Source organism: Poecilia mexicana, unplaced genomic scaffold, assembly GCF_051168715.1.
Source record: "Poecilia mexicana isolate PSO_F unplaced genomic scaffold, ASM5116871v1 scaffold_8, whole genome shotgun sequence".
NCBI classification, from domain to species: Eukaryota; Metazoa; Chordata; class Actinopteri; order Cyprinodontiformes; family Poeciliidae; genus Poecilia; species Poecilia mexicana.
The window spans coordinates 27,125,637-27,145,896 of NW_028263377.1; the positions used below are offsets into that span (position 1 = coordinate 27,125,637).

At 43.5% G+C, this 20,260-nt stretch overlaps 3 protein-coding genes across 3 annotated transcripts in view; all 3 read right to left on the reverse strand.

The window, feature by feature from the left end:
* Positions 1 to 91, reverse strand: part of LOC106923663 (transmembrane protein 238-like) — a 650-nt gene extending 559 nt beyond the window's left edge. The window contains exon 1 of the mRNA XM_088007800.1: positions 1 to 91. This exon is cut by the window's left edge and continues 192 nt beyond it. Within this exon, the coding sequence (XP_087863926.1) occupies positions 1 to 91 (91 nt within the window).
* tmem238l (transmembrane protein 238 like) overlaps positions 1 to 2,687 on the reverse strand; it is a 3,246-nt gene extending 559 nt beyond the window's left edge. The window contains exon 1 of the mRNA XM_088007799.1: positions 1 to 2,687. This exon is cut by the window's left edge and continues 409 nt beyond it. Coding sequence (XP_087863925.1) covers positions 2,035 to 2,547 — 513 coding nt within the window. The 5' untranslated portion in view covers positions 2,548 to 2,687 and the 3' untranslated portion in view covers positions 1 to 2,034.
* Positions 2,688 to 5,147: 2,460 nt separating this feature from the next.
* On the reverse strand, positions 5,148 to 5,687 carry pirt (phosphoinositide interacting regulator of transient receptor potential channels). The gene has a single exon (XM_014996890.2). The coding sequence runs from the start codon at positions 5,614 to 5,616 to the stop codon at positions 5,209 to 5,211; it is 408 nt and encodes a 135-aa protein (XP_014852376.1). The 5' UTR covers positions 5,617 to 5,687; the 3' UTR covers positions 5,148 to 5,208.
* Positions 5,688 to 20,260: the final 14,573 nt, after the last annotated feature.

The following is a 20,260-nucleotide window of genomic DNA, read 5'->3' on the forward strand; positions in this document are numbered from 1 at the left end:
CGAAGATGCCGATGAGGAGCAGCAGGAGGCCGACCACGTCCAGAAAGATGGCCAGGCCGATGAAGAAGGTGGTGCACTTTCCCTCCTCCATGTTTGGGCCGGCGGCGCCGGTGCGGATGGCTGGCTGTCTGCTGGTGGAGTGACGCGACCCGGAGCCGGTCGCTCCAGAAAACTGCTGTTCTGGTCTGAAGCATCATTGTTATTCACTGAAAGCACGCCTTGCATTTCTGTCATAGCTGAGTGTCAGTGGCAGGACCGGTACCGGATGGACGGGCCGTACCTCCAGCTGACGGCCCGGTTTCTCCCTGCATGCCTGACTCTGCATCTCAGCCAGAAACCTGATGGCAATCAGAACCTGACATGAAAACCCAGCTGGTTGGTCAAACGGCGTCTTTGCAAAGTGAATTTTACTGATTTGAGATTTTGTAACAGTTCTTGGACATCATGGAAAGTTCACACCTCGTTTGACCTCTGACCCTCATGACTAGCAGGAAGTAGTGCGTCAGAGACACGGAGGTTTATAAGAACCTCTCGGCTCTGGTTAAAGGAAGCTGGAAGTTTCTGGTGTTTGTGTGGTTTCCTCCAGGTGGGATCGTTTGTCTCCGTTTCAGAGTCAGGAGGCGTTCGAGGCGCTGAGGAGGATTTTAATACCACAACAAACAAAAGCTCACCAAGAAGTCAAACCAGTCTGACCAGAGCCCAACAGGAAGCATGACTGGCCTTTTCTGTCGCTGAGCAGAAACACACGAAACAAAAACAGGTGAAACTTCCTGACATTTCCTCCAGCTGGAGAACAAATCCTCAGAGTTTACGAGAATCTTTGTACGACTGAAATCAGATTAAAGTTGCGTTTTGTGCGTTTAGTGAATCAGTGTGTACTTTCAACAATCAGTTATCAGAAAACAAAACAAAGATATGAACAGAACAACAATTTCACTTCAAATAAACTGAAATATCACAGCTGATGAATCCTCTGTTTGAACAGAATAATCCAGAATTATTCATAAACCTGACAGATTTAGATTTAATGTTTGGCAACCAAGAAATGTCGGTAACACTTTATTTGAAGGGGGTTGAATAAGACTGACATAAACATGTCATAACACCTGTCATGAACATCAATAAGCCGTCATGAATATTTATGACTGTTGTCATAAAGTGTCATTCGGTAAATTATGACACTTTTAATACAAAGTTGACATTATTCAAAATGTCTTTGTTATGACAACTTGACATTAACCAAGAAATCATTACTGATATAAATTTGTTATAAAAGTTTTACTGATTGCACTTTAAAAATGAGGTAACTTTATGTTATTAAAGGTAAAGTTTAAACAGTAATGATTTATTGGTTAATGTCAAGTTAAATAACAAAGACATTTTGAATAATGTCAACTTTGTATTAAAAGTGTCATAATTTACCGAATGACGCTTTATGACAACAGTCATAAATATTCATGAAGGTTTATTCATGTTCATGATGTGTTATGACATGTTTATAACAGTGTCATGACAGTCTTATTCACCCCTTCAAATAAAGTGTTACCGAAAGTCTGATCTAAAATATAATAAAACAAAATAATGGATATTAATTTAGAATATGGTCTGCTCTTATATACATTTGAATAATCAGTTTGCAGGAATCAGAACATTTTTTAGCTTCATTTCTTCTGGTTTTCAGATGAGCTCTGAACCATCACCCTAATCTTTACCTGCAACGATGCAGCTTCAGCTGATTTCACAGCTACATTAATAAATCTGCTATAATATGAATGATAAAAGGCTCTACTGGATCAGTTGAACTTCTATAGGCTAAAAGCGGATCACATATTGATTATTTTCTAATAAATAATCAGATTCACTAACCCTAGTTAAAACATGAACAAACTTGAAATAATAATTGCAGATTGTTTTTGAAATGAGACAGTAGTGAAAGCTGGACCTTCAGTCCTGGATTTAACTTCTAAACCTGAAAGTTTTTGCAGATTTCAACATCTGGACCGACAGGAAGCGGCTGGATGCGAACCGAGCCGGTCAGTCCACGGACTGCTCCCCGTCAGCGCCGTCCGTGGAGCCGTCGTAACCCTCGTTCACGTACACCGTGGATTTCCCCCACGTCACCTTGCCCGGTTTCATCGGAGGAGTCCCCGCATGGCTGCTGTCCTCGTCCTCCACCACGCACTTCACGCAGTCCTCCCCTTTCAGCTTCAGGCTCAGCCTCTCCGAGATCTTCCTGGCCAGCAGCGCGATGCTGTTCCTCTTCTGCCCGTCGTACTCCGACACCCGGATGTTGCCCACGTACCACATGAGCCAGCAGGCCAGGCTGGCGAAGATGATGAGGGAGCCCGAGTAGATCAAGAAGTCTCCGTAGAAGAGGCCGTCGATGCGCAGGTCGCCGAAGATCCCGACGAACAGCAGAACCAGGCCCAGGATGTCAAAGGTGACGGCGAGCAGGAAGAAGGGCAGGCAGGTCCCGATGTGCCGGAGGAGAGCCATGCTGGGCGCTTCGGAGCGGGCTGAGGCTTTGCTCTGGCCGGGATCCTTCATCCTTTGTATAGCGGAGCAGGTCGGGACCGCGCACCAGCAGAGAAACGCCCCACCTGAAGACAAACAGCTTCACCCGCACGGAGCGCAGTTTGCTGAGGGCTGAGCGGCGCTGCGGGCATCTAGACCAACAATCACACGATTGGCTCCAGGCGGACATATTAACATATTATTTGCTTGTCAAATATTCAGCAGGAGGGAAACACCTTTCACCTTTTACTGCAGGTCTTCACCAAGAGGACAAAAAGTCAGGTGCTGCTGCAGCCGGAGCTGCTGCAGCCGGAGCTGCTGCAGCCGGAGCTGCTGCAGCCGGAGCTGCTGCAGCCGGAGCTGCTGCAGCCGGAGCTGCTGCAGCCGGAGCTGCTGCAGCCGGAGCTGCTGCAGCCGGCCCAGATCTCACCTGAGGACGAGCTAGTTCTAGTTCTAGTTCTAGTTCTAGTTCTAGTTCTTAAAATGTGACTGATTTGGAATAAAAATGTCGTTTCTGTGAGATTATGTTCATTCTGTAAAAGAAACAATAACTTTAAGGCTTTTTGATCAACTTTCTGTTCTTGTCTGTATTTTGTGACTGTTCATTAGAGCAGATAGAAAAAAGGAGCAACGTCGGCCAAAAGACTCAGAAACTCTGAAATTTAGTTTAAGGAAAAACTCGGAACTTGGATTTCTTTATAGAAATGTTGAAATTAAACTCAGGAATTAAAAAAACAAAACAAAACAAAAACAAAGACATTTCTAAGCTTGAATAATCGAAGTTTTGCTAGAAAAAGAATTTGCAATTTAATTTCTAGAGAAAACAAGGAAACTTCTGAGTTTGAATAGTTGAACATTTACAAGGAAAATTTCTGAAATTTTCTAGAAAACAATTTAGGGTCAATAGTCAAAATGTCAAAAATCTTCCGTTTTTTTTCTAATACTTTTCTGAGATTAATGTCTGAGTTTCTGGCAGAAGTTTATTCCTGTTTTTCTCCCATCATGATGTTTGCATGTAAACATTTATGAACATAAAAGATTTAAGGTTCTGGACGGTTCTCCTGGTGGCCCCCCAGCGGGACGCAGCCCCTACTTTGAGAAACTGGTTTATTCTCCTTCATGCAGCCAGGCAGGTTCTGTTTTCCTGGATCTACGGTCAGAAGCTGTCCAGCCTGTTTGTGGCTTATGAAGTTGAACTCAGTTTTTTTATTTTATAATGTAAAAGTTTTTTTTTCATGGATTAGCTTGCAGAGATTTTTCTTAACATTTTCTTAAAACTGTATTTACTCCGATTATGTTGACAGTAAAAATCTAGAAAATCAAAACCAGACGTGTCTGTCAGTGAATGTGTAAAATAGTGAGTTAGCTCACGATTAGCCACGCTGAGGAAAGGTGAACCTAGATTTGCATTTAATTTCTTAGGAAAATTTAAGATGAGCTGCTTGGTGACTGCCTGCGTCATTCAGTGAGTCGCTGAGAATAAATAAATCATAACCTGTGGTTATCACAGAGGATGAAATGGAGACCTGGAGGAAACGGTGAGGTTGGGGTTAAACTCTGTCATTTCTGATGAAACTTGTTGATTTCTCTTCCCAGATTTCCCAGGAATAAAGTTTGATCTGCTGATTGTTGCTGCAGGATTCCCAGGTCAATTATTATTAATTAATTCTTAGACATGAATTATTTTCAGCCTGTTGATTTAACACTGAATCCTCCTGCAGCTGAATCTGGGCCTGCAGGTGTTTCTGAATGTTTTTCTTGTCATTTTCTATTTTAAATCTTTTTTGAATCTTGTTCTTTCGAGTCGTTCCAGTCAAACTCTGATCATTTGCATCCTTCCTGGCAGAAACCATTTCCATTCCTTCCTGTGCTGCACAGCGAGCTGCTTACTGGAAGCAGCAGACAATAAAACGGAAAGTGATAATTATAAACTCTTGTAATAATTCATGAGGCTGAAACTTCACTTCTCTCACATGAATATTTAAAATGTCTCTTTGCTCGCTCTCATCTGTGCTAAAACCTTGTAAATGTGTGAATAATTGCCCTTTGACCCCACACCAGGCTCCATACCAGGAGCAGCTCGTAAAGTTATACTGAAAAAAATTAACAGCAAAATTTTGTTTTATTTAGTCTGTCACAGAGAAAAACATGAGTATTAATTTTTCAAAGTCATATTTTCAACATGTTATTCACACATTTATAAATGTCAGAACTAAACTAAATATTTCATTCACAAGGTAAATATTTAGCTTTCAAATTCAATATTTAGTCTGGAACTAAAGATTTATTTTGCCAACAAAATGTTTAGTTTATTTTGCAAACTAAACATTTAGTTTGCAAAATAAACTAAAAGTGTTAGTTTGAAACTAAATGTTTAGTTAGCAAAATAAATATTTAATTTGTGGCTAAATATAAACTAAGCATTTAGTCTGTATGCAGTCTGTTAGCTTCATATTTAGTAAACTAAATATTTACTTTGGGATTCTGACATTTATAAATGTAACACGACAGACTAAGTCAACCTAACATTGCCGTTAATGTTTTACAGTGTAACTCTCCACCCGGCCCCCCGCTGCTCCGTCATGCACAGCCGGGGCAGCGGCCGGTCCGCTGACGGGCGGTGAACAGAAATGGCTCCATGCTGCTTCATAAATACTTCCTGGATTTCATCCCATGCTGAAACCCCCGATGACGTCACACGTCGACGACCGGAGGCTTGTAGTAGCTGAGGGGCCTCCGCATGTGGGAGCGCTTCTTGTTCTCCTTGGTGATGGGGATGAGCACCACCCCCACCACCAGCACCATCAGCCCGATGGACAGCAGGGCCGGCCCCAGCAGGGCGGTGGGCCGCCCGCACTGGCCGGCGAAGCACAGGCCGCTGATGATGATGCCGCAGGCCAGGAAGCTGCCCCCGGTGGACATGAAGTGAATGGGGAACCAGAAGACGTCGCATATTTTGGGCGGCGGCTCCGTGGTCCAGAGCGACTCGCTGCGGGACAGAGAGAAGACGGTGCTGGCTGCGTGGCTGGGCGGGGTGAGCCGGTCCTGGGACTGGGAGAGGGCGCACTCCCCCAGGGGGATGTTCTCTGGGCTGCCCGCCATGACCTCCAGGGCTCTGGGGGGAGAAGATCAATCTGTGAGGAGAAATATGGCTGATCCTGCACCAGGAGATGATCAACATGACCATAGGTTTTACTGAGTCTTCCTACATTCATTGCTGATATTTTATTTATTCATTTATTTTTGGTCTCTATCACCTTTGTGGACTAAATGCATATGAACATATTCATTTTAATAAATGTTTATGACAGCTGCACTGTTTTTCAGTTACATGAACAGAAATAGGAAGATTTGATTTGAATAAAGATAAAACATCAACAGATCACGTCTCACCGACAGGCAGAAACATAAACTTTGCATTTTACATCTTTAATCTCCACTCGGTTCATTCACACATTTAACCCAGCAAAGGATTTGAATTCTGTTAAATAATTATCTGAACTTTTACTTTTTAATTTGTTATTTCAAATAATTTCTGAATACATTTTAAAATATGCTTTGTGCATTATCAGGACTGACTTACATTCTGACTGCAGGATCATTAAAAATAAACATTATTCATCTAAACAGCCTTTATAGACTAAACCTTTTCATCAGCCCTGTTTTTGTTCTTTAGTTTCTGATTCATGAAGTAAAACTGAAAATAAAACTGCTGACTCACTTTGATCCTGAAAAATAAAATCCGTCTTCATCTTTAGCTTTCGACACCTAAAGGTTCTGGGTCACAGCTGGACTGTAATCAGAACTATTCAGAACTTCATCCTCCTTATTAGAAACCCAGGTCCAGCTGAATAGAAGTGACCCCAGGATGATACTGCCACTACCGTGCCTCTCTGTTAAAGGCGTCCGTTCGGTGAGGCTCTGTGTCGTCTTGAACTTGTGTCCCAGATTTTGGCGTTTGGTTTCAGCAGATCAGAATCTTGTTGAAATTTGAGAAGATTTTCCAGCAGATGATTTCTGAGGAATAAATTTCTAAATAATACGTGGATTGAATTCCTTCGGCTCCTGTGGTTTGGAAACGTCCCTGATGGATCGAAAGTCTTTTTATCAGTTCTAGAAATGTCCAGGTTTTTAATGACAACAAATTCCAAATTTTCTCACAATACGAGTAAACGACTTCACTGTATCCTTATCCTGACTGATGCCTTTGCACAATGAGATACTTTGACCCTTTGTAATCATTTCTACACAGAAAATCAGGTTTATTTCAGGTTTAACTGAAACTGATTGAGGAAATCTGAACACTGAAGTCGATTAAACTTTTTCTTCAGCAACGTTTAAAGTTTATACATTTTATGAAACAGATTTTTCTCTTGATCTTCTAAAAATTTGTTTGCTTTTCATCTGAATTGTACATTATGTCATATGGGAAAATGAATTTTACATGAAAAACCTGACTTTAACAAGGACGCAGCTGCAAGTTTTACATTCCCTTCATTTCAGGAAAACGTTTTATAAATTATTTAAAAGTTTTGAACCAATTTAGACTTGACATAAAACAGTTGTTCCTTCCTGTTTGTGGGTGGACTCTGTTCTCAGTCCGATCAGCAGGTCTCTTGTTCCAGCCAAAACAGGAGAAGACGGTTTGAAATGTGATTCCACTGATCAATAGATGACATCATGTGGCTACATCCGTTTGTTTCCAGCAGCCTGAAGCTTCCAGTCGATTTCCGTCCCAAAACGCTCCGTGCTGTCTCTGCCTGCATGGCTGCACAGAAACAAACTCTGATCATCTGTGACGTTGCTGCTCTCACTGACTCCCGTTTGAGTCGTTTTATTTCAGGAGCGCTGCGTCTCTGTAAATAATTGATCTTTGCTAAATTGTTCTCTTCTTTTATTGTCAGGATTATTTTACTGGAGGTAATGAAGCTCCCTATCAATTATTAACTTTGACAGAAGTATTGATCATGATAGGCCACACCCTCCAGCCTCCATCACAAATACAAATCACTGACAACGAAGGCTTTGCTCGTATGGAAACAATAATCTTTATCTTTATAAACATTCTTCATATTTTTAATCCAAATTAGAGTCAGACAAGAGGAAACAGACTTACCGTTTAGATCTGGTTCAAATCTTCTGCTTTTACAGATTAGAGTCACATGAAGAAGCAAAAACAGGCAGAAATCTACAGAATCAGCTGATAAAACCTTCCTCCCACTGCCTGACCAGAGAAACCAGTAAGAGGCATCGCCACCGATTCCCACTCAGCAACCCTCTGCCCACCTCCTCTGCTTTCTCCACCTCCTCCGAGGAAACCCCGACCGCCGCAGCCCCACCGCCACGCAGCAGGGCTGCGTCCTGATGCTGCAGCAGGCAGACAGGAAACCCATTAACCCCGACCCCTGACCCTCGACCCCAAGGAAACTAAAACCACCAGGAGACTAAAACCACCAGGAGACGAAAACCTCCTGGAGACTAAACCTGGGTAGACTAAACCTGAGTAGACTAAACCTGTGGAGACTAAACCCTGTGGAGGCTAAACCCTGTGGAGACTAAACCTGTGGAGACTAAAACCTGGGTAGACTAAACCCTGTGGAGACTAAACCTGTGGAGGCTAAACCCTGTGGAGACTAAACCTGTGGAGACTAAAACCTGGGTAGACTAAACCCTGTGGAGACTAAACCTGGGTAGACTAAACCTGTGGAGACTAAACCTGTGGAGACTAAACCTGTGGAGACTAAAACCTGTGGAGGCTAAACCCTGTGGAGACTAAACCTGTGGAGGCTAAACCCTGTGGAGACTAAACCTGTGGAGACTAAAACCTGGGTAGACTAAACCCTGTGGAGACTAAACCTGTGGAGGCTAAACCCTGTGGAGACTAAACCTGTGGAGACTAAAACCTGGGTAGACTAAACCCTGTGGAGACTAAACCTGTGGAGGCTAAACCCTGTGGAGACTAAACCTGTGGAGACTAAAACCTGGGTAGACTAAACCCTGTGGAGACTAAACCTGGGTAGACTAAACCTGTGGAGACTAAACCTGTGGAGACTAAACCTGTGGAGACTAAAACCTGTGGAGGCTAAACCCTGTGGAGACTAAACCTGTGGAGGCTAAACCCTGTGGAGACTAAACCTGTGGAGACTAAAACCTGTGGAGACTAAACCTGGGTAGACTAAACCTGGGTAGACTAAACCTGTGGAGACTAAAAATGTGTAGACTAAACCTGTGGAGACTAAACCTGTGGAGACTAAACCTGTGGAGACGAAACCTGTGGAGACTAAACCTGTGGAGACTAAACATGTGGAGACTAAACCTGGGTAGACTAAACCTGGGTAGACTAAACCTGTGGAGACTAAACCTGTGGAGACTAAACCCTGTGGAGACTAAACCTGTGGAGGCTAAACCCTGTGGAGACTAAACCTGTGGAGACTAAACCCTGTGGAGACTAAACCTGTGGAGACTAAACCTGGGTAGACTAAACCTGTGGAGGCTAAACCCTGTGGAGACTAAACCTGTGGAGGCTAAACCCTGTGGAGACTAAACCTGTGGAGACTAAACCTGGGTAGACTAAACCTGTGGAGACTAAACCTGGGTAGACTAAACCTGTGGAGACTAAACCTGTGGAGACTAAACCTGAGTAGACTAAACCTGTGGAGACTAAACCTGGGTAGACTAAACCTGTGGAGACTAAACCTGTGGAGGCTAAACCTGGGTAGACTAAACCTGAGTAGACTAAACCTGTTTAGACTAAACCTGAGTAGACTAAACCTGAGTAGACTAAACCTGTGGAGACTAAACCTGAGTAGACTAAACCTGGGTAGACTAAACCTGTGGAGACTAAACCTGGGTAGACTAAACCTGTGGAGACTAAACCTGTGGAGACTAAACCTGGGTAGACTAAACCTGTGGAGACTAAACCTGGGTAGACTAAACCTGAGTAGACTAAACCTGTGGAGACTAAACCTGTGGAGACTAAACCTGTGGAGACTAAACCTGGGTAGACTAAACCTGTGGAGGCTAAACCTGAGTAGACTAAACCTGTGGAGACTAAACCTGTGGAGAATAAACCTGGGTAGACTAAACCTGGGTAGACTAAACCTGTGGAGGCTAAACCCTGTGGAGACTAAACCTGGGTAGACTAAACCTGGGTAGACTAAACCTGTGGAGACTAAACCTGTGGAGGCTAAACCTGTGGAGGCTAAACCTGTGGAGACTAAACCTGTGGAGACTAAACCTGTGGAGACTAAACCTGGGAAGACTAAACCTGTGGAGGCTAAACCTGTGGAGGCTAAACCTGTGGAGACTAAACCTGTGGAGGCTAAACCTGTGGAGACTAAACCTTTGGAGACTAAACCTGTGGAGACTAAACCTGTGGAGACTAAGTCTCCGGCTCCCTGGCGGCTCCAGGTTGTTTCTGTTGAGGTGTTTCTCCACAGAGCATCAGCCATCAGGAAATGCCTCCCATCATCCACACTCCTAGTTTCCAACATGTTGGCACAGCTTTGATCCAAAGCAAATCTTCCTGCTGTCGCCCGAAGGTTTAGTGGAATCAACCAGGGCTGTGAGGTGAAGTTCAACCATGGAAAGAGGAATTAATATTTTCTTCTTCAGTTTCCTGCATCGTTTTTATGTATGAATCAGGTCTGATTCCAGCTGCAACTGAACCGAAACTTTCAGAGCAAAATTATGAAGCTTCATCAGATTACCATGAAAATATAAAATAAAATAAAATAAAATAAAATAAAATAAAATAAAAAAGTCTGAACTTGTGATACCATGTCTTCACCAGCAGAGGGAAGCATCGGCCTGTTTTCCTCCACTCGGCGGTAATAATCTGTAGTGGATTATTTTCAAGCTGAATTAAATATTTTCTCAGGTTATTTCATGTTTTGCCACAGTTTGCTTCATTTTCCTGCTGGATCTGAAAGGATTGCTGATCATTTATTAATATGCAAACTAAAAGTTACGACTGAAAGACAAAATATTAAATCATCCAAAATGACATTTATTTAAAAGTGAGAATTATATTTCTGAAAAACTTTCCTCTTTGCTCGTCTTTTGGTTTCCTCTTTCATGGCTGTTAAAAGTTTTTTCTTCTGTTTTTGCTTTTTATCACCTGAATGTTAAAATCAGACAAAGATAAATGGAAATGTCCAAAAGAATAATTATTATAGTTACTATTGGTAGAAATGGATTGATGGTGAACATTGGTGACAATATAAATAAATGAATATTAACAACTTTTACATCTTGAAACTATTTCTACTATGAAATGTTTTTAGAAACAAACAAAGAAAAGGCCAAGAGTAAAAAGAAACATGAGAAGCTGCAGGTGTTTTTATGTTTCATGTCTGTGAAGCTCCTGCAGAGTTCAGACTGAAACTTTCTCTCTCATCTCATACTTACAGTTTGGTCTGAGCAGAAACAGCAGAAAAAAGAAAATCAGATTCTGGGAAATAACAACCAAAAATCAGCCGCAGTAAATCCGGTTCCTCCACTCAGAGCATCAGAATCCATCCAGTCAGGAAACGATCTTCCTCCGCAGTGAGGCTCATCATTCCCTCTGCAGTTGGCCTTGAAACGTCTTCATGTTGACTTGGAGCAGCGAAAAGGAGCTGCAGGCTGGAGAACACTGAGACCCGACCCGACCCGACCCGACCCGACCCGAATCGAACTGATCCACTTGGTCCTGAAGGACGGTGGCATGTCTTCAGGCTGGAGGCAGCTGGCCTTATCGACTCTGTGTGTGTATGTGCGTGTAGGGGTGCATGTGTGTGTATGTGTGTGTGTGCGTGCGTGTAGATGTGTGTGTGTGTGTGTGTGTATGTGTGTGCGTGTACGTGTGTGTGCGTGCGTGTAGATGTGTGTGTGTGTGTGTGTGTGCGTGTAGATGTGTGTGTGCGTGCGTGTAGATGTGTGTGTGTGTGCGTGTACGTGTGTGTGTGTGCGTGTAGATGTGTGTGTGTGTGTGTGTGCGTGTAGATGTGTGTGTGTGTGTGTAGATGTGTGTGTGTGTGTGCGTGCGTGTAGATGTGTGTGTGCGTGCGTGTAGATGTGTGTGTGTGTGCGTGTACGTGTGTGTGTGTGCGTGTAGATGTGTGTGTGTGTGTGTGTGCGTGTAGATGTGTGTGTGTGTGTGTAGATGTGTGTGTGTGTGTGCGTGCGTGTAGATGTGTGTGTGCGTGCGTGTAGATGTGTGTGTGTGTGTGCGTGTAGATGTGTGTGTGTGTGTGTGTATGTGTGTGCGTGTACGTGTGTGTGCGTGCGTGTAGATGTGTGTGTGTGTGTGTGTGTGTGTGTGTGTGTGCGTGCGTGTAGATGTGTGTGTGTGTATGTGCGTGCGTGTAGATGTGTGTGTGTGTGTGTAGATGTGTGTGTGTGTGCGTGTACATGTGTGTGTGTGTATGTGCGTGCGTGTAGATGTGTGTGTGTGTGTGTAGATGTGTGTGTGTGTGCGTGTACATGTGTGTGTGTGTATGTGCGTGTACATGTGTGTGTGTGTGTGTGCGTGTACATGTGTGTGTGTGTATGTGCGTGTACATGTGTGTGTGTGTGTGTGCGTGTACATGTGTGTGTGTGTATGTGCGTGCGTGTAGATGTGTGTGTGTGTGTAGATGTGTGTGTGTGTGCGTGTACATGTGTGTGTGTGTATGTGCGTGCGTGTAGATGTGTGTGTGTGTGTGTGTGTGCGTGCGTGTAGATGTGTGTGTGTGTGTGTGTAGATGTGTGTGTGTGTGTGTGTGCGTGCGTGTAGATGTGTGTGTGTGTGTGTAGATGTGTGTGTGCGTGCGTGTAGATGTGTGTGTGTGTGTGTGTGTATGTGCGTGCGTGTAGATGTGTGTGTGTGTGTGTGTATGTGCGTGCGTGTAGATGTGTGTGTGTGTGTGTGTGTGCGTGCGTGTAGATGTGTGTGTGTGTGTGTGTGTGCGTGCGTGTAGATGTGTGTGTAGATGTGTGTGTGCGTGCGTGTAGATGTGTGTGTGTGTGTGTGTGTGCGTGCGTGTAGATGTGTGTGTGTGTGTGTATGTGCGTGTGTGTAGATGTGTGTGTGTGTGTGTGTATGTGCGTGCGTGTAGATGTGTGTGTAGATGTGTGTGTGCGTGCGTGTAGATGTGTGTGTGTGTGTGTGTGTGCGTGCGTGTAGATGTGTGTGTGTGTGTGTATGTGCGTGTGTGTAGATGTGTGTGTGTGTGCGTGTACATGTGTGTGTCTGTGTGCGTATAGGGGTGTGTGTGTGCGTATAGGGGTGTGTGTGTGCGTGTACATGTGTGTGTGTGTATGTGCGTGTACATGTGTGTGTGTGTATGTGCGTGTACATGTGTGTGTGTGTGTGTGCGTGTACATGTGTGTGTGTGTGGTCACCATGGTTTCCACTGGTCACCATGTTATAGATTTATGAAACCTCAGGGGATCCATCTCTCCTCAGGCAGCTGCAGTTTATCGCTGTTCAGACGTTACAGTTTGATACGTCTTGGTAAAGTCAGGTCCATCCAGGTGTTGGTCTAATCCTGTTTGATGACAGAAACACAGGAAGCTGGCAGGATTAGGCCTGATAAGCTGCAGAATGCTGACTGGGCTGGACGGTTCAGGTCCGGATTCAGAGGAACCGGACGCTGCAGTTAAAGCCACCAGAACTAAGAAGCTCTAACAACTCAGACCCTAGTGGGTTTTCAAGGCCGTGGATTAAAGGCAAATACATTTTGGCCAAATGAAGCCTCTCACAAAGCCTTGTTAACTCCTGGGAAAATATCAATAAAGCTCCACAGCAACTCATCTGGCTGAGATTCGCTGATTTATCGACACGCAGAGCTGCTCTCTGCACAGGTGACCTTGGGAAACTAATTAATCTACTTTGCATATTTACAGCCTTTTGTTGGGTAAAGCCAGAGGTGGAGGCATGCAGACTGCAGCGTGAAGGTTTCAGTTCAGGCGACGCTCCGTCCTCCCAGCGCTCTCCGCCTCATTCTGTAAAATCACATCTGAAAATCTGATGTTTCAACAGAAATGATCCACAGCATCAAACCGACTGATCAACAGGTTTTAACAGCAGCTGCTGCGAAGTGTCAGTCAATCCATAAAACTCTGGTTATTTGGCACTTTGCATAATAACAGCATGAAATGTTACAGAGAATAAAACACTAACAGTCTCTTCTTCCAATGACCCAATGAAAAATAAAATAAAATAAAACACAGCAGAAACCAGAAGTTTACATACATCAGATAAAAAGACATTTTTATTCACTGTCAGAAATGAAATCAGATCAAACTTCTCTGGTTTCAGGTCAGTTAGAATCACCAAAATGATTCTGTTGACAAAATCCACAACAAGAGAAACAAGAAACTTTAGTTCTCTCATCCTAATGTTTTCTTCTTAATAATAAAAATTCAGCGTGTGTGTGTGTGTGTGTGTGTGTGTGTGTGTGTCTCTGTGTGCGTGTGTGTGTGTGTGTGTGTGTGTGTGTGTGTGTGTGTGTGTGACAGGAACCTTTCATTTTAATTGTATCCAGGTTTGAAAACATTGTTTTCAACATGTAACATTAAAATCAGACGTTTACATTTAGAATGATAAACGTCTCTTTAAAGATGTAACTTTTATTTAAAAACATTTTCTGCAGATCAAAGCTCTCTCTGTAAAATATGAAACAGGTCATCTGTGAAATAAATTGAACTTGAACAAATAAAAATAAGTTGATTCTTGACCTGAAACAGCAGAAGTTTGTTCTGATTGAGCTTCAGGCAGACGCACACATCTTTTAGTTTAGTGTATGTAAACTTCTGGCTTCATCTGTAATCTTGGAGATTGAGGCTCAAATATCAGGAGGGATCTTCTAATCTCTGAGCTTTTCATGAATCTGTCTTTAATTTTCTAAGAGATTCGTTTCTCTGTTTATATCTGGCTGTTTGGTTAAGGAAGAAGATTAAAGAAATAAAATATAATTCTAACATTAAATTCAGAATTTTTCCTCAGATTTATGATATCAAAAGATTAAAATCAGAATCTAAAAAATATAAATTATGAGAAAAAAATCTGAATTCTGAATCTAATGGAGGATTTTATTTTCCATCTTCTGTAACAAAGATCGGCCATAAAAAGGCCGTTATTACTAATAACACAATGTTAATAAGTCTCAGTCTGTCTGCAGGAGCTGAAGAGTTTCTCATCTTCAAGCATCGTCCGTGTTTCAGAACTGAAACATCTGTAAGTTCAGGAGCAGATCTGGGATTCTCCCAGCATTCCCAGGTCACTGCTGTGATTTTCTGCTTCCTCCCCTGCTGCGGCGTGTAGCAGGCGGAGAGGAGCAGCACAGGGGAGGCGGGGTGATGCTGTGGGACCGAATCAACAGATCAATACTGCAGCCCCATCTCATGTCTGACAGATTTGTTCCTCCAGTCTGATAATTGGGTGAAAACAGAGAGCGGCACGCTGCTGCAGAGCCGCAGGTTCCTGCTGGGAGGATCTGCTGCTCCCAGTGGAAACCAGCAGAGAAAGACCAGTAAACCCACAGAGAGCAAACTGACCAGTAAACCCACAGAGAGCAAACTGACCAGTAAACCCACAGAGAGCAAACTGACCAGTAAACCCACAGAGCAAACTGACCAGTAAACCCACAGAGAGCAAACTGACCAGTAAACCCACAGAGAGCAAACTGACCAGTAAACCCACAGAGAGCAAACCGACCAGTAAACCCACAGAGAGCAAACTGACCAGTAAACCCACAGAGAGCAAACCGACCAGTAAACCCACAGAGAGCAAACTGACCAGTAAACCCACAGAGAGCAAACTGACCAGTAAACCCACAGAGCAAACTGACCAGTAAACCCACAGAGAGCAAACTGACCAGTAAACCCACAGAGAGCAAACTGACCAGTAAACCCACAGAGCAAACTGACCAGTAAACCCACAGAGAGCAAACTGACCAGTAAACCCACAGAGAGCAAACCGACCAGTAAACCCACAGAGAGCAAACTGACCAGTAAACCCACAGAGAGCAAACCGACCAGTAAACCCACAGAGCAAACTGACCAGTAAACCCACAGAGAGCAAACTGACCAGTAAACCCACAGAGAGCAAACTGACCAGTAAACCCACAGAGAGCAAACCGACCAGTAAACCCACAGAGAGCAAACCGACCAGTAAACCCACAGAGAGCAAACCGACCAGTAAACCCACAGAGAGCAAACTGACCAGTAAACCCACAGAGAGCAAACTGACCAGTAAACCCACAGAGAGCAAACTGACCAGTAAACCCATGGGGGGTGTTTGTCTGTCCAGAAACCATCAGGAAATCCTCACATTGATAAAATACATTTAAATATTTCACAACCTGGGAAACTTTGCAGAATCCAAAGGATGATTAAAAACCACAGAAGAAGACAACAGCTACAGAAAATTAAAGAATATTTACGTCCAGCATGTGTCCAGTCAGAGTTTCACACCACATATGAATAATGACAGGTTTCCTAATGAGTCCGTGTTTTCTCTCGGCCTTCCTCTGGAGAAAACGAGGAGCAGAAATGTGGAGTTTCTCTCTGATCCGGTTTGTGGGATTGATTTCATCATAGCTGGACGTCTGCAGAGCAGCGCTGATGAAACTCTGCGTCTAAAAATAGCCGTTGCTACGTCTCTGCTCAGGCTTTAATGCTCAACTCAGTCCAGAGTCCATCAGAGAGAAAGAAGATGTTTTCTGTAATGTTCCTGGTGCTTTTATTCTGAAGAGCCCTGTAATCTGGCCGTGAGGATCCTCTGCTGGTGAAAAGCATCTGAAGCTCATTCAAAAGGCTGGAACTGAAATGCAAACACTCATCGTCATGAAGATGTAACATCTTCCTGTGTTAAAGAGACGCTCGACTTTCTCTGTCCTCAGTTACATCACATCAACTTTCACTTTTAGAGGAAAATAAAAGGGTTTTGGAGCAGAAAGTTTGTGTTCTGACTCTGTAGGGCCAGACGGCGCCAATCTGGGTCAGAGCTTTACGGAGAGGATTTCTCTCTGGCATCATTCTGACTAGATTTTGTTTGTTCTGAATTAAAGTATTTAAACAGATTCCATTTTTTTATTATTTTTATGCATTTGAACTCAGCTCAGTTTTCTAACCAGCTCTGTGAAAATGAAGCTGCTGGAGCAGAAATTAAAGGAGAATTGCAGTAGACGCTTGAACCTGTGCTGAGAATATCAAATTTTCAACTTGTCGTCTCGGATCGCGTCAGGCTGTTGGAGTGTGATTCTGCTTTTTCTGCACAGCTGCACCAACTCATGAGCTTAGACTCAGAGGAAAAAGGATATTTTATTAGATTTTTTTAAAGATGAAGAGCAATTCTGCTCTTTCTTCACTGATGTGGCAAAAGAACATTTCACAGGACTAAACCTTTCAGTTTTGATCAACCGTCTTTGCTTTATGTCTCTTCCAGGCAATAAACTGTAATGATGTCCGCTGTGGAACGGAGTGGAAGGGCCTTCAGACGTACAGCAAGTTATGACTCCGCTTCACCACAGAGACTCTGACATCTAATCTCAGAAATCAGGAGGGTCAGGCCCGGTGAACCCTGGGAAATAAGAGCAATCTATCTGGGGTCAGAGCGATGAAAGCAGCCATGATGCTTTAGAGAAGAGCTGCTGCTGAACAGCTCAGTCCAAGGCCACAACTCAATGCCACTTTGATGCTGAAAGCTGCACAGATGTTGTTGCTTAATCAAGATTAATGGAGAAATCCATTCAGACTCGTTGATAAGTCTCTGGAAAAACTCCCTGCAGAGCATCGAGCTTTCAGACACTTAGGAAACTTAGAAAAAGCAGCAATTAGGGCTGAGCTTCACTTTGACTCCACTCAAACAAGCAAGGTGGAGGTGTGGTGATGCTGTGGGTTAGTAGAGACCAGCTGGCTGGACGTCTTGGGCTGAACATGGAGTCAGAATCCTCACAGACAATAAAATCCAGATATTTCAGGAAAAACAAAGTCCCCCTGATGCACTGAACTGCTCCCCCTGCTGGTGGGAAATGAGAACATCCGGGTTCTTTGGAGGCTGCAGGTTGTGAACAGATAGACTGGATGGTTACAACGGGACAGATCTGACCAGGAACTACGTAATAAATATATTCACAAAGATGAAATCATAAGATCTTCCTTTTCTTTGGCACAGAGTGAGACTGAGAACAGGCACAAGGGGAGGGAAGCAGCAGAGTGCTGAATTATCCATCCAGCCTGACTCAAAGCAGCGCTGCTGGTTTAGCAATGAGTCAGAATCTGATCCACACAGCAACGTGAAATAAGTACCAGGAAATGATCCAACTCAACCCTGAGTGAACAAATGATTGGCATATATAAAGGTCAAATAACAATCAAACTCTAGTTCACACCTGTGAAATTAAATTACAGAGCAGACGGATTAATCAGGAATATTAGTTTTTATGTTTAATGTGTTTTTTGTCCCGCTGTGACGCTGAATGTCATTTATTCCTCAGATCTCAGTCTGGAGCTGGAAGACTCTCTGCTGCTTTAGCTTTAAAGATTTCATTCAGTTCTTCTCCGACAAACAAGCAGACCAACACTTACTCTCACAGATTGCATCGATACCATTGATTTCTGCACCTTCATTTTCATCTCTCTATCCGGACAGCCATTGATTTTTTCCTTAACTCACTTCATTTCAGCAGAGGAACAGGATTATAATTACAGGCTCTCCTTTGTCTCGGAGGAGAACTTACACATTTCCGTCTCCAGGCGGCCGTTTGCCTGCGGATGTTTGTGTTGCCGTTCGTCTCCTGACCTGATGGGAATCGTCGTCTGCGTTCTGCCTTTTGTTCTGTAATCGGCTCAAACGTTGCTGGCTCCGCCGAACGCTAGCCGGCTTTACTTTTCTGTACGCTTGAAATACGTTGTGAATTATTCATAAGTGTGGTGTTTTCATCCTGCTTTCTCCAAACTGTCACACTGCATTTTAATTGCTCTTCAGTCTCTCCAGATTTATAGAAGAAACACTAAGAGGTTTGACCTTAACGCTTCAGCCCTCTTGCCATTTGCAGTCAAAACATTCATGCTTTTCCCTTCCTATTGTCCAGAGGATAACCCGCTGGGTTCAGCAGGACAGCTAAAAGGCCTAAATCACCAGGGAGACTGCTCTTTTTCCTCACTCTTACTTTTCCTCCTTGCAACGCGCTGGCTAAGGTCAAGAGTCTGTTATCAAGCTGAGCAAGAACTGGGCCGTAAATCCAACAACAGGCGTGCATTTTAAGACGTTTCCTTTTTTTACGCTGAGATCGATAGTTGAGACTGTCAGAGATTCTTGCAAAGCCAGAAACTGGAGGGCAAAGAATCAGGAATGTGATAGCATCAGGTCCACAGCCTGCAGCCGAATCAGACAGAAAGCAGAGCAGAGGAGAGGAGTCAGTCTGATGCAGAATGGATGAGTCCCAGGTAGAACATCATTTAAACATCCGTTCTGACTTGTTTTCTGTAATAATCTATAGTTGTGATTCTTCCAGCTAAAAGCTCCATTAGCAGTAAAGACATTGTTCTCCCCTCTTAGAGGACGTTGGTGAGTGAAAAAGGAAACATTGATGATTCTTGGAGAATTTTCCTCCTTCGGTCCGGTCGACCCGGTTCTACTGGAACCAGAACATCTGCTCCACCTCCAGCTGCTGTGGCTCTGAGTCAAACCAACCTGTTCCCCTCCTGGCCTGTGGGGGCGCTGCACCAAGATCCACTGAGGGAAACGACACAAAAACCTCTGAAGACACTGAGAGCAACTTCCTTCTTCACCAGATGGAAACAAGATGGAGGATTTTAGCGGTTGGAGGATTTCTCTTTAGGCTAAAGACCAGGAGCCATTTCTGCTGCTAGTGCTAGGCTAGCACGTTAGCTTTGGTTGTATTTACCCAGAATGCCCTGCGCTGTAGTCCACTTCCTGTTTTTGGAGCGGTCTCTGGTCCGCTTGGCGTTCACATTCAAACTGAACCAGAGTTCACTTTAACCGAACCCAGATGAGGTTTGGAGGACCAGAGGTCAGAGGTCAACTGGACTGGACTTTGACTAGACAAACGGACTTTAGTTGGATTAAAGCGGACTGAACAGAACTGGGCTGTGTAAACAGTGAATGTGAAGGTTTTTAGTGCCATCTAGAGGGCATGTCAGGAACTGTTACTGATTTTCTAAATATTAAATGATTTTCATTAAACCAGAAAATGTATTTTTATAGGAAATTTTGCTGTATTTATTTTGTTGTGACTCTGTAGTCCTTCAGTTATTTTCTCCTTTGATCATTTCTTTATTTTTTTGTTTTGCCATTTTATTTTATTACCTGTATTAATTCAGTTCATCTCATTGTTTCTGATTTGAATTTGTTTAGTTGGATTCGTATTTATTTCTATCTAGAGTTCAGGTTTCCTTTCCTCTTTCATTCCCTGCTCCTTCCCCAGCTGCTTCCACTCACCTGTAATTAGCTCTTCTGGCTCGTTGCTCATTCCCACTCTCTCCTCTGTTCCCTATTTATGAAAACCTCCTGTTCACCATCTACTCTTGTTTTCTGTAAGTTATAATAAACTTCCATCATGCTCATTTTGCTGGGCCTCTTCAAAACGTCAGCATCACTTCCAGTCATAAAAAATAATTCACTTTAACTGTAAATCTGCCAGGCGTGTGAATAATTGTTTTCTCCTGCATGTGTCCTGCAGCGTTTTAATGTTAATCTCTGATTATAACCGACATAAAGTGCCAGTCCATCCGTTTCCTCTGAACCTGCAGCAGG